The sequence below is a fragment of the Pogona vitticeps genome, chromosome 2 (genome assembly GCF_051106095.1).
Source record: "Pogona vitticeps strain Pit_001003342236 chromosome 2, PviZW2.1, whole genome shotgun sequence".
In the NCBI taxonomy this organism is placed as follows: domain Eukaryota; kingdom Metazoa; phylum Chordata; class Lepidosauria; order Squamata; family Agamidae; genus Pogona; species Pogona vitticeps.
The window spans coordinates 3,351,120-3,365,398 of NC_135784.1; the positions used below are offsets into that span (position 1 = coordinate 3,351,120).

The window sequence follows — 14,279 nt, forward strand, 5'->3', positions numbered from 1 at the left end:
CTTATTTTCAGGGAAACATGTACATGAGCATGGTACATGGTACATTTATATAGGTGAAGCTTATGATTCAAAAGTTCAAAGCAAACAAGTTCTCTTTAGAAAGAGGATACTTTCTTATAACTCATTCAGTCACTTAAAAACAAACTCCATTGCAACACAAATTTTTCTTAAAACAATTCTATCAAAGTATACGCAAAAACAGTTGCAAATAAGTCACATCGCATTCGTTATTTCTTACCCAATAATTTCCCTACAGAGATGTCTCCTGTGTTTGTAAAAAGCAGGCGGCCGTGAGTTTTGGAGCAATCCTTCTAAACATGATAGAAACCTCATTTTTTATACATTCAGTGTGTCTTAAACAAAAAAAATTATAGTGCTAAACTTGGTTTTCCTGTGGACACAGGGTGTGAATATTATGAAGAACTAATTAAGGCAAATGGAGTTATTGGTATTGAGCTTCATTCATTCTTTGGTTTTATCCTCTGTGTATAGTAATGATGTGAGGTGAGATAATTTACATCACGTAAAGTCCTGCATTCCCAAGAAAAGCAGGGAAGTCTCATTTCTACTATGATGGACAAGGATTACCTCCAGTTTTTGAGAATTTTAGAACCCGCACACTGCTACCTTGAAAGTTTCAAATGCTCTTTGGTGTTCAGGTGGGGCCTGAGGACAATAATGTAGCACTTGGGGATGAAGATGCAGCCCAGGAGGCCAGCGCTGGAGGCCAAGATGGAGAAGACCTGCACGGCCACCATGAACTTGCCCCTGGTGCTCAGGTAGGTGGGGACAAAAGACGCCCAAACGCTGCAGAAGACCAGCATGCTGAAGGTGATCAGCTTGGCCTCGTTGAAGGCCCCGGGCAACTTCCTGGCTAGGAAGGCCACCGTGAAGCAGACGGCAGCCAGGAAGCCCAGGTAGCCGAGGGCAGTGTAGAACATGGCCACAGACCCCTCGTTGCATTGGAGGGTGATCTCCCCAGGCTGGGAATGCAGGTCAGCGTCCGGGAATGGAGGAGAGGTCCCCAACCAGATGGAGCAGATGACCATTTGACCACCGGAGCAAGAAAGGACTATGGCGTTGGCCTGACTCTTCCCCAGCCACCTCCTGGCCCTGTTCCCGGGCTTGGTGGCCAGGAAGGCCAGCACCACCATGATGGTTTTGGCCAACACCGAAGAGACGGCAATGGAGAAGATGATGCTGAAGGCCGTTTGTCGGAGGAGGCAGGTAGCTTTCCTTGGCCGGCCAATGAAGAGGAGGGAGGAGAAGAAGGAAAGCAGGAGGGAGACGAGAAGGGTGTAGGAGAGGTCCCGGTTGTTGGCTTTGACCAGTGGAGTCTCTTGGTTCTTGATGAAGATTCCTAAAACAGAAGCTGTGATGATGGAGAAACACAGGGCAAAGGAAACCAGGATGATCCCCAAATATTCCTCGTAAAAGAGGAAGTTTATATCTTTGGGGATACACTGATCATGGTCCCTATTTGGATGCTGATCTTCTTTGCATTTGGTGCATTCATCCGCATCTGGAAGAAAGAAGGAGGAAGAACAACTTCAGAGAGAAGGGACTGGGGTGCCTTTTATTTAACCACACATCCTTCCTCTTTGGCTTCCAAGATTTTTGGAGCAGTAACAAAGACACCTGTGCCCAGACTTGTTCCAAATAACTTTGTGATGTACAGTCTTAAAAGAGATCATGTCTGGCCCAAGACAGTAGAGCAGAAAGCCTCATGGCTCATTTCAAGTGGAATCAAGATACAGTGGTGCCTCGCTTGATGAGGAGAATCCGTTTGAGCAAAATTGCTGTTAAGCGATATCCTCGAAATGCATTGAAAACCTGTTCAGTGCATTCCAGTGGGCTGAATAATTCACCGTCCAGCGCAGATCCTCCATAGGGCAGCCATTTTCTGCTCCCTGTATTGCTAAAAAGCCTTCCTTAACACAGTGGGGAGACATTGTGTACACCTGCCATTTTGAAACCCAATGATCAGCTATTTTTGATTGTCGTAATGTGAAGAATCAGGGAAGGGACAGAACAGTGACTCTAACCTCCTTAATCAGGATTCAAGATTGACCTTGAATCAGGCAAGATCACATTCTGCCTGCCAGCATCACCAATGGGGCCGTGACCATCTTGGGGCAAGATTACACCTCACAGTCAGCTCATTATTGAAAAGATAATTCCTTGATGGCTGGAAGGCATCTGATTAGCACAGCATGTGATTTTTCTCCTCCCCCATAGTTTGGTGTTTGTGACTTCCCTGGATCGTTGCACAACCTTATCCATGATGGTTCCTTTGCCCCTCCGGAAGCTTGGCTGACTCTTTCCCCAGATTTGGCCCAGATCCCCTCGGTATCACCTACCTTCATGGCTAGAGATTGTCCCTTCGGCGCAGAATGAACAACCATAGCAGCAAAAGGACTTCCCTTCTTCGATCACCCTGGAGTATCCCGGATGACAGCTTTCTGTACACCTGGAACCAGGGAGAGACTGCCCCCCCCCCAAAAAAGACAAGATCAATCAAGGAAAGAATAGGCCATGCTGTCTGTCGTCAGAGGAGGGGAAAGGATCCAATGGGAAGGCCAGTCTTCAGCCTGGCTTTACACGTCTTGCTGTTCGTGTTTGATCAGCCAGAACCCTCCTTCAGGACTGAATGGAAGTGGAGAGTGTAGTGAAGTGCCCTGCCCTCTCCTGCCCATCACCACAGAACATTGATGCCGCACCCAATGAGTGAACGGAAGGCAGAGCCAGGGGGAGGGAGCAGGATGAAAAGACTGGTGGATGGAGTCTGAGAGAGAGAGAGAGAGAGAGAGAGAGAGAGAGAGAGAGAGAGAGAGAGAGAGAGAGAGACTGTGTGTGGCTTAAAAGTGGACGAAGAGTGAGTTAGAGATCTATAATAATGTGGATTGTAGCAGAGGGTTAAAAGAGTTTTCAAGTAATATCCTAGCTGATTCAAATATACTCCATGAATGTTTATTGATTATCAACTTCCCTGGTTAAATAAAAGACGTGTGTTTTGATAACACACGTGTCTCAATACTTAAGAGATATTAAAGCATTAATATCTGGTGGAAGCAAAGAAGAAAGAAGAGCAAGAACCTCGTGAAGGCCAGACGGATAGGGGCTTCAGAGGAGATCGCGACAGTGACTAACGTCAACTGCAGAGGAGAAGAGGTAAGCTCTGCCTATGGAATAAACCGTTCCTAAAAAGAAATCGGATTTTTCAGGGGCTTCCAAAGGAAGTTCATGAGTGGAGTAGGGAAGCATTCTATGGACTATGGAGAAGAATCTCAATTAAATCAGAGCAGACATTTTTACTTGTAAGGACATTGAATGCTTTGTCACGAAAAGCCCCTTGTGTACAATTTTGGCTGATAAAGATGATGACAGGCTGCAGCTACATAGATAATTTCAACTACCAATTCCGGGATAGTATGAGGTCTTCCGGGATGTTATGAGGTGTCCTGCCTTGGGCAGGGGGTTGGACTAGAAGACCTCCAAGGTCCCTTCCAACCCAACAAGGATTCTAGGAAAGAAGAGGTTGCTAGGACTCATGGAATCCTTCTAGTGATCTCACCATGTAGATGGAAACCAGCAGAGTAAACCCATGGATTTTTCCTCTCATTTTTCTCTAAAGAGAAAATTTCAGCTTGTATCTAATCTTTCCTTATTATTCAGATATATACATTAACTGATGCATATTGTGTGAGGTCTTGTGGGGTCTAAAATTTGAACCTGCAAACCGCCCAGAAGAATTAATTAAAAGGACTAAATGAAAATAAGCATGGATGATCTCACCAGATCCACCCACCTGGCTAAACAAGGAGAGCCATTCGGGGGCGTCTGGGTCAAGGGCGAATTTTATGGCTCCCGATGCCTGGCCCTCCATTTTCCCAAACTTTACGGCGTGGAAGGACTTGTTCTTGGGAAAGACCATCCAGTTCACAAGGTCGAAGTGGGCTCCCAGTTCCCCCTTCTCGTTCAGAAACACCCCGCCCATGGAAGTGTTGTAGAAGTGAGCGTTTCCCAAGAAAGGGTGAAGCTGGAAAGACAAAGAGAGAAAAGAAGGGCATTTGGAAAAGAGGAAACTGAGCGGGGTGCCTCACTCTTTTTATCCATGGGAGGCCCCATGACGACGCTGTCTTTATTCCATGAGATTTCAATTATTCCAATTTTCTCTTTTATTTCAGGCAGGATCAAGTCATACCCGGCTATTTTCATCACTCCTTTACATGCTTCTGGGTTGTATATTCTAACTGCTAAATAACTGAAAATTCAGCTGCATCCAGAAATACACATGGAGAGCTACAGGATCTGAGATGGGAAAACCATACCTGCCACGGCTGCAATCTTGGGTGTCCCAGCCTCTGGCCATCCAACCGGGCCATCCGCCTGACTCCAGAGGATGACTGCGCAGCCTTCAGGGCCCTTGCCACTGCGTGGGCCAGGTTGTAAATAGCGTAGCCGTCGAGTGACAGAGTTTCCTCAACCCATTTTCTGGGCAGGGCCCCCAGCCTCTCTGCTTCTTGGCACCTGAACCGCTCTTTCACGGACAACGGATGCTTGGAATAGGAGCAGGTAAACAAACTCAGAAAAAAATCCCATGTAGCAGATAAAAAGGGGTCAAAATCCTCTTGTCTTGCCCTTTTCTCTCTATGGATTAGGAAAGAGAAAAAGCCATAGATCTGCGGAGAATTCAGAACATCGTAAGACAAGTGCATCCTGAGGTCCCACATGGCGGTTGTTATCCAGACCTTTCCTCTGGAGGACTCTGTCATGCCTTTAGTGTAATGTAGCAAAATTGGTATGGTAGCGCGGAAAAACCGAATTTCCCCATAGTAAATGAGTATTCTGGCCTTGTTCCACTTGATCAATAGGTCTGGAGGTATTTCTAAGAATTGTTTCTGGACCGGAATCTGAACTGAGAAAGCCGTGCATATGGCATTGCTAAGGAGCAAGGATGTCACCGTCCATATGAACTGTTCCCCATCGTCAGAGTCTGGTGTGATGAGGCCGACCCAGTTCCATCTGAAATGCAGCAGCAACTGGACGGTCCCGAGATACTGGTGTTCGTCTTTGGGGACCATCCGATAGATGAATGGGAACTGGGTTTTATCATGAAGAATGTGGGATACAAAGCTGTAACTGACCTAAAGCAAAAAAAAAAGGGAGAGAAGAGTCTTCTTGCCCCAGAGGAATTCCGAATGTCAACCCATCTATCTCTGTCTCTTTTGGCTCAATCCATACTGTCCCTTCCTCCATCCTCTTGTTTATTTATACATGTATTTAACGTGAAGGTCAAGCAAAAGGGGCACGTGGGTGGATGTCACACTCCAGTCCAGCCTTTCACATTATGTATTGTGCATATACCATATTTTTTGCTCCATAAGACACAGTTTTTCTCCCCCAAAATGTAGGGGGGAAATTCTATGTGTCTTATGGAGTGAAGGCAGCAATTTTGTCCCCGCTGGCCCCGTGGCGGGGAGCGTCGCAAGGGTCCGGGTGAGCCTTCCAGGACCCTTGCGACGCTCCTCCACCCCTGCACGGGGCCAGCGCTGGCGAAATCGCCAGCTTCTGGGAGTCTTCTGAAGCATCCCAAGCCTCAAAAGACTCCCAGAAGCTGGTGATTTCACCCCCCTGGCCCCATGGGGGGTGGGGGAGCGTTGTAGGGGTCCGAGTGAGCCTTCCAGGACCCTTGCGACACTCTCCCCACCCCGCACGGGGCCAGCACGGGCGAAATCACCAGCTTCTGGGACTCTTGAGGCTTGGGAAGCTTCAGAAGAGTCCCAGAAGCTGGCGATTTCACCCCCTCTGACCCCTAGGGGGGGCAGGATGAGTCTCTAAACGGTCCTGGAACATACCCTAGGAGCCTTTGGAGGCTCACCCTGCCCCGCCCCCCCCCGCTGGGCCAGAGGGAGGGAAATCAGCAGCTTCTGGGACTCTTCTGAAGCTTCCCAAGCCTCAAGAGTCCCAGAAGGTGGCGATTTTATCCCCTCTGACCCCCTGTGGGGCAGGGTGAGTCTCTAAAGGGTCCTAGGGTGTGTTCCAGGACCCTTTAGAGACTCACCCTAGCCCCCTGGGGGTCAGAGGGGGTGAAATTACCACCTTCTGGGACTCTTTTGAAGCTTGGGATCCTTCAGAAGAGTTCCAGAAGCTGGTGATTTTGCCCCCTCTGACCCCTGGGGGGGCAGGGTGAGTCTCTAAAGGGTCCTGGAACACACCCTAGGACCCTTTGGAGGCTCACCCTGCCCCCCACCGGGCCAGAGGGGGCGTCATCACCACCTTTTGGGGCTCTTTTGAGGCTTGGGAAGCTTCAGAAGAGTTCTAGAAGGTGGCGATTTTGCCCCCTCTGACCCCGGGGGGAGAGGCGTGAGCCTCCAAAGGATCCTAAGGGTGTGTTCCATAAGATGGACCTCTCCATAAGGCTTACCAATTTTTAGGAGAACAAAACAGATTATTTTTTCCTATTTTCTTCTCCTAAAAATTTGGTGCATCTTATGGAGAGGTGCGTCTTATGGAGTGAAAAATACGGTAATTTATATAAGCTGGGGGACAATATACAGCCTTGTCATACTCCTTTCCTTGTCTGAGACTGAACTTAGTGGCCGTGAAAACCCATCTCTCCTGCCATCCCTCCTGGAGGGTCAGTGTCTCATTTCTCTGCTGTTCCCCAAACGCAGCTATATTTTCAGCTGAGGTCTTGAGAAGTAGATGAGGATCTGTCATATATCACAATCATGAGGTGCAATACGGAGGCTGAACTCAGGGAGTCGGTCCTGCCCTGGGTTTCATGAACCTTGAAACGTCAAGTACTGGCCATTATTATTATGTCAACCCTGAACACTTTAGGGGTTCTCCCCCATACAAACATTACCACCACCCAAAGACCACCTCACAAGGGTCGTCAGACTCTTCAAAGGAACAGTTATTGCAAAATATTTAACACAAGTACTGCTTGTGATTGGTTTTACATTTTCTTCTAAATTTTTTATCACCCTGCCATTGTTTTATTTCATTCCAAATCTTAAGGTTTCCCTTGGTTGTTGTTGTTGTTTTTTTTTTTTTTTTGCTTAGATTTCCCCTCCTGCTTCACATTTCCCAACAACAGAGGACTAAATTATAGACCAGGGGATTCCCGAAGTACCTGTGGGATTTTGTAGAGGCTGGACAGGGTGGAAATCTCTTTGGAAATCTCCGATTCCTGGCCTTCAAGGAGGGCAAGGAGATCCTCCCTTTGCCCACAGGAATAGTTGGGAACGTTGGCCTTCCCACGGGAGAGGAGGTCCACCGTCACTTCATACGTCGCCCGCACATCGAAATAGTTGTTGTAGATGTTGTAGCCGAGGGTGAGGTTGGGCAAGAGGCTGGGATTCTGGTTGACGTCCCGGAAGGCCAAGAGGAAGGAGAGGGTGTGCCAGTGGTTCGTGGGCCCATTCCTGCAAAACTCTCATTAGGTTGCCTTGTCATCATTCCAGGGGCCATTAAAAACAACTTGTACCACTTCTTGAACTTTATAGACATCTCCTCTTTTTGGAGGGAAGGACCGTGGAGGGGTGCCCTAAATTGATTTGCTGGCTACCTCAGGGCTTCAGATGGAATTTGGTCTGGGTGGAAGTGATTTGTGTCTCATCCCCTCATCCTGAGCTGGTACAGACTGCTGACATGGGGCAGGCAGATCTGGCCCAGCCACTTTTGGTGTCCACAGACACGTAGGGGGTGGACCACATCTTGGATGAGTCCCACACCATGGTGGGTTACCATCAGGACCTGGAGGGGCTTAGGCCTCAATCTGCGAATTATGGGCTCTGGCTAGTCCCACGGACCAAGGTGATTAATTCCAGAATGTGAGCCATTTCTCGTCTGGCTGAAATTATGGAATTCCCGTCTGCTATACCTTTGCATGGAACTTGCGTGTCCGACTCTAGGCAGCGGTGCTCATCTCCTTTTCCAACCCATAGAACTAGCATTTGTCCACAGACAATCCTCCGTGGTCACATGGCCAGCATGACTGGACATGGAACGCCGTTTACCTTCCCACCAAGGTGGTACCTATTTATCTACAGCGGACCCTCGACTTACAGACTTTTCGAGTTCCAGACTTCTCTGGCTGCAAAATTTAGGTTTGACTTGCAGCCAGAGAATCGACCTACAGACCAGAAAAATACCAAAATGAAACAAAAATGGAACAAAAACGGCCGGTTACAGATTAATCGGTTTTCAATGCATTGTAGGTCAATGGAGCCTCGACCTACAGACTTTTCAACCTGCAGCCACCGTTCCAATACGGATTAATTCCGTAAGTAGAGGGTCCACTGTACTCACATTTTTGCATTTTGCATGCTTTCAAATGGCTAGGTTGTCATCGAAGCAACCAACATGAATTTGACACAACTCCGGGAGGCGGTGGAGGATAGGAGGGCCTGGCGTGCTCTGGTCCATGGGGTCGCGAGGAGTCAGACACGACTAAACGACTGAACACACACAGGTTGGCAGGAGCTGGAAGAAGCGATGGGGGCTCACTCCGTTGCATGGATTCGATCTTACGCCTGCAGGTCTTCTGACCTTGGACCACAGAGGCTTCAGTGGTTTAACCCGCAGCACCATGACATCCCTCATTGCGTGCAACTAGAAACCTAGCTAGGAAGAAACCTAGTTAGGAAGAAACCTAGCTTGGCGGCGGATGAAATTGGCAATTATAGACCTGTCGCCAACGTTTCTTTCTTAAGCAAGGTGGTTGAGAGGGTGGTGGCCGATCAGCTTCAATCGCTCCTGGATGAAACAGATGCCCTGGATCCATTTCAGTCGGGCTTCAGGCCACGCCATGGTACAGAAACGGCATTGGTCGCCCTGTGCGATGACCTACTGAGGGAGGCCGACAGGGGCAAAGTGTCTCTGTTGGTCCTCCTCGATATCTCAGCGGCCTTTGATACCATTGACCATGGTATCCTCCTGGGGAGGCTCTCCAAGCTGGGAATAGGTGGCCTGGCATTGGCCTGGCTCCGTTCCTTCTTGGAGGACAGTCCCCAGAGAGTGCAGCTTGAGGAGAGCGTCTCAGCCCCATGGAATCTCAATTGTAGGGTTCCACAGGGGTTGATTATCTTCCCAATGCTGTTCAACATCTATATGAGGCCGCTGGGTGGGGTCATCCGGGGGTGTAGAGCTCTGTGTCATCAGTATGCGGATGACACCCAGCTCTACATCTCCTTTTTGCCAACCGCAGGAGATGCCGTCCTGTCCCTCCAGCACTGCCTGGAGGCTGTACTGCAATGGATGCAGGAGAACGGGCTGAGGCTGAACCCGGACAAGACGGAGGTGCTGAGGGTGGGCCCCCCCACGCTTGGGGATTTGGGAAACTCCGTCTCTTTTGGGGGGGTGACTCTGCCCGCCAAGGATGGGGTCCGCAGCCTGGGGATCCATCTGGACCCAGCGCTCATCATGGAATCCCAGGTGGCGTCCGTGGTCCGTACCGCCTTTTTTCAGCTTAGGCGGATAGCCCAGCTGCGGCCCTACCTTGATGTGGGGGCGCTCACTACCTTGGTACATGCGCTCGTAATCTCAAGATTAGACCACTGTAATGCTCTCTACGTGGGGCTGCCTTTGAGGTTGCTGCGGAAACTACAGGTGGTGCAGAACGCGGCGGCCAGATTACTCAGTGGAGTGAAAAAATTCCAACATAATTCGCCCACTCTGGCTGCGTTGCATTGGCTGCCCATCTGTTTCCGCATCGACTTCAAAGTGTTGATGCTTACGTACAAAGCCCTAAATGGTTTAGGGCCTCGATACTTGGCAAAACGCCTTCTCCCATCAAGATCTACCCGTGTCACTCGTGCGAGCCAGGAGGTGAGGCTGAGGAGCCTAAAGCCGAGGGAGGCCCGGAAGGAGAAGACAAGAAATCGGGCCTTCTCGGCAGTGGCTCCTTGCCTCTGGAACAATCTACCTCCTGGGATTCGCGGGTCTCCCTCGCTGGGTATCTTCAAAAATCAATTGAAGACATGGATGTTTTGGCAGGCCTTCTCATCAGACAACTCCTGATGTTCTTTTCCTTTCCTTTCTACTGATTTTCTATCTTTCTTAAGTTTTTATTATTTTGTTGCTTTGTATATGTATATTTTTATTATTCTTTGTCTGTTAGCCGCCTAGAGTTAAATAAATAAATAAATAGAGTTGGGCAAATTCAAACGAGACCTAAAAATCTATTTAATCAATCTGGAACCATAGGGGTTGTTCATGGAAATACGCAATTACGGCGATAGAATTACTGTACTTCAATTATTATATTGGTATTATAGCTATTTTGATTGTTTGTTTATAGCTTTATTGCCTTATTGGATGATAATTGTTTTCTGTGTTTTTTATTATTGTAATTATGTTATAGTTGCATTTTAACTATTTTTAACTATTGGTATAGAACACAATATATATTTTTAAATTATTATTATTATTATCATCATCATCATCATCATCATCATCATCATCATCATCCAGCTTTTGTCATCTGGTGTGGAGCAAGGGTGTGTGAGAAATATGCCTGCACCCATGTTCAGCTGGTGAATTTGTAAATGGACTCATATACTCCAGGACATTCAGCTTCGGCTCTGATAGAAACCAGATGATATGGCAGACTCTAAAGATGCCGGCCACAGAGACTGGCGAAACGTCAGGAAGAACAACATTTGGAACACGGCGAAAGAGCCTGAAAAACCCAGAAAACCACAAAATCATGTCTGCCTTTTTGGATTCTGCTCTTGTCTCAGCTGCAAAGAAATCGAAAATGCATTCAAGTCTGACTAAGGCAGGTCAGAAATCCCAATTTATCTGAATCTGTTGCACAGACTACATGTCCTGGATTATTTGCACAGGTTGAATGTCCTGATTATTTGAGTTTCTTTACAAGTTCGCCAGCTGAATATGATGGGTGCAGGCATATTTCTGATGCCATTGCCCCACACTGGAAGTCAAAAGCTGGCTCTCACCCCTCCAGGTCCTGACTGCAAATCTCCACTGTGTGGGACTTATCCAATGTGTTCTCCATCCTCCATGTGTCTGTGGACACCAAACATGGCTGGGGGTGTAAATCCACTTCCCCTTCACAGCTGGTCTGTATTTGCTCAGAAGAAGGTCTGTGCAGCTCTGCCACCCAGAAAAGCCATCCCTTTGGGAATTTTTTTTTAACTAAAAATATTTTTACCCCTGCCTTTCTCCCGAAAGGACCCAAGGCAGCTTACATCATAAAAAGATAGATATTAAAGCTAACAACAGTGAGCATACAAATACTAAAAAGGTGGATTTTTAAAAAAATGTTCTAAAAACAAAATGAATGGCAAAACATATGCAAAGGTATCGTGTATAACAATCCATTTCCAGAACCCCACTCAGGCAGCCAGGAAAAGCTTGCCAGAAGAGAAAGGTCTTTGCCTGCTTGTGGAAGGATAGCCATGATGGGGGTTCCAGTGGCACAGAGTTCCAGAGTCCTCTTTGAGGGTGGCAGGACAAATCGAAGGGCCTCTCCTGATGACCAGGGTGATTCGTGGGGATGCCAGTTTATGTATCCTTCCTACCTTCTTTAAATCCTTCAAATTCCAAACTTTCCATTTCCCAACTCGAAATGGGACAAGACCAGTTTAACCAGAGGAGAGGCAGGGTTGGGGAAGCCAGGCGGGAGGTCCATAAGAGAAAAGACCCAGCCTGAGAGAAAAGGCAACTCGTTCATCAGATCAGAGTTTGGAGAAGACGGGCGTCTGTCTTTCTCACCAAAGGAGGGGGGCAAAATGGGGATTAAAGCAGGTGTGGGAGGATTTAATGAACACAGAGAACCAGAAAGAAAGTTCTGAGCTGGGCAATGCCTTTTTGGTTCCCGCAAAAATCACACAGAGGTGCGTGAGGTCTTGCAGAACACTTCCTCAGGCAAAGATGGTCTAAAATTTCAGGGCACGGGAGGTGAGTGCGGTCACAGCCAGAGCCAGAGGTCTCTGGTGGGTCCATGCCTCTGGAAACCTCACCTGGAACCCCTCAACCCCGGGTCTGTCCCTCGCCTGGAATGAGGAAACCTGTCCCTTCGCTTGGCTTGGGCAAGGGATACAGAAAAGCAAGGATCAGTTTTCTGTTTACATAGAAAAACCTAAACGACCCTCTTGCTGCCCAGAAAAATACCTTGAATTATGAACGAAAATATGCGTAGTTCGGGGGGGGGGAGGAAGCTGATCCTCCATGTGCATCCTATCATCACTTTAAAAAATTGATTTCAAACATGCTAAACTCAGTTCGAAAAGGCTCCCCCCCAATGTAACCACATTCACAATCAGTCTCACCCAATAACTCTTGAGACAGGAGGTGCCGAGAAGCTGACAGGATGAAAAAGGACAGTCCTTGCTGATATCAGTCCGCCAATGTGGAAGTCCCCTGGCTTGTAAAAATTCGGGGTTTGCTTGGGGTCCCTTGCCAAGCTCAAAGGGCATTTTGCCTTCTCCCTCCCAGATGCCGCCCGGGGCAGCAGGAGCATCAGCACCAACAGAAGCAGCAAGAGTCTACGCTGAGGGCTGCTCGTGGCCATGGCTTTCCTCCTGAAAAACTGCGCTGGCCAAGGCAGCTGGCTCGAAGGCAGGAGCAGCTGCTCTCATGCAGGACCGGTGCTGGGCTGAGGGCTAAGTTCTTCTCAGAAGATTGGACCATTGGGGGCAACCTGGGGCTCGGTTCAGCGACTCTCTTCTAGACCGCCCTCCCGCTCAGTGGCCAAAGGAGGGGATGTTTTTGTAGACCTGACGTTACCTTGTTTTTCTCCTGCTGGTCGAGTCGTCCCTGAACCCAAAGGAAAATTTCAGAGAGAATGAGAGAAAGGAAGAGTTTCCTTGAACTTTGAGAGGTAGGAGGAAAACAAAGCAAATGACCATTATTTCGATAATGACATGGTGGAGGCTCAGCTCTGCGCCATCCTGATGAGCCCCAGGGCCAGAGGTGGAGAAAAACATGTTTCCCAGAACTCAGCCGTGGGTCTCCATCTTTTGCTGTGTCTCAGCCCGGAGGCTAGAATCCCCTGGAGACGGACCAGCAAAAGCCGGATGCGTCTGCCTGGAAGTTTCTGAAGTTTCCCTGCCACTGAGTCCCACCACTGAGAAGGAAGGAGGAGGTTGCACGCCATTCATTATGGAAAGGAGAGGACGGGACACACTCTCTTTATAGAGTTGGTGTAGCAATTTGTTCCTATTTTAGCTGCTACAATCTCACCACTCCTTACCCTTGTAGGTGGATGATGTATGGGCCATTTTCTCTTCTAGGAGTTTCCCAAGAGCGACAGCATTGAATTTCTGGTCCCTCATCAAAATACTTATCTCATATTTCCATAGGTTCAGTAAAAATCAAGAAAATTCCTGATAAAATTGCATCAGGGTGCAACTGCTACCCTTAAATTGGAAAAGATCCTCCCTGAACCATGTAATGTAGGCCAGTGTATTGGTCATCACTGTGTGTAGAAGGCATGCTTTGCATGCAGAAGGAGTCCTCTTGGATTTCTAGTCTAGGGTCTGCCAAAACGCTAGAGACCTCCTGCTGGTGGTCTGTAGAGACGAAAGCGTGAAAGACTGAGTACGAAGTTGTTTGGATGTTATTGTCTAAAATGAACTTTTTAAAGCTCTGCATGACAACAATGCCCAACTAGATGGGCAATTGCTCGTCCTTGGCATGAGACATCCTCCCAACACTCATCCAAACGACACACAACTTTATTAATTACTGTTGTTGTTCTTATATGGAATCACGTTGCCTCAAATATGTGGTGACCTGATGGGTGCAATTTCTATGAAATGGCATGAGACTGTAAATATCTCAGGAAAATCCCATGATGCTCTTTGACTGCATTTTCAAAATGTTTGGAAGTTGGATGGACAAACCCATCAGGCCGGCCAGAGGCGCATTGTTCATTCAGTGTCCACCAGGTTGACCAGATGAAAAGGACACCTTTTTTTGAGGTCAGGAGAGAACGTCATTTTGAAGTCAAGGTGCGATCAGGTGTATCACCTGGTATGACAATAAGAGAAAACCCTACGGTGAAATATGACAGAAAGCAATGGGAGAAAGACAGTTTTACAAGTTCACCCGCCATGAGAGTGAGACCTCTTACTTCTGATGTTGCTGTGTCTGCTATGGCTTTGCGTTTCTTATTTCTGCCTTTCTTTATTTTTTTTTATTTTGCTCTTTCCTTTGTATAATAATAAAAATTTATTTGTTTGTTTGTTTGTTAAATTTTTTCCCACCTGGAAAAGCTTCTAGAATATGTTCCAGCTGGATGC

At 47.8% G+C, this 14,279-nt stretch overlaps 1 protein-coding gene and 1 long non-coding RNA gene across 2 annotated transcripts in view; one reads left to right on the forward strand and one right to left on the reverse strand.

The window, feature by feature from the left end:
- The window catches only part of LOC144587337 (uncharacterized), a 194,143-nt gene that overhangs the window by 156,507 nt on the left and 23,357 nt on the right, over nt 1–14,279 (forward strand). The gene's annotated exons all lie outside the window — the stretch shown is intronic.
- On the reverse strand, nt 593–11,029 carry LOC144586931 (vomeronasal type-2 receptor 26-like). The gene is made up of 7 exons (XM_078386100.1): nt 10,971–11,029; nt 7,142–7,433; nt 4,908–5,147; nt 4,332–4,559; nt 3,809–4,039; nt 2,361–2,487; nt 593–1,522 (listed from the first exon to the last, which is right to left on the reverse strand). Exons 1-7 carry the CDS (start codon nt 11,027–11,029, stop codon nt 624–626), a joined length of 2,076 nt encoding a protein of 691 aa, XP_078242226.1. The 3' UTR covers nt 593–623.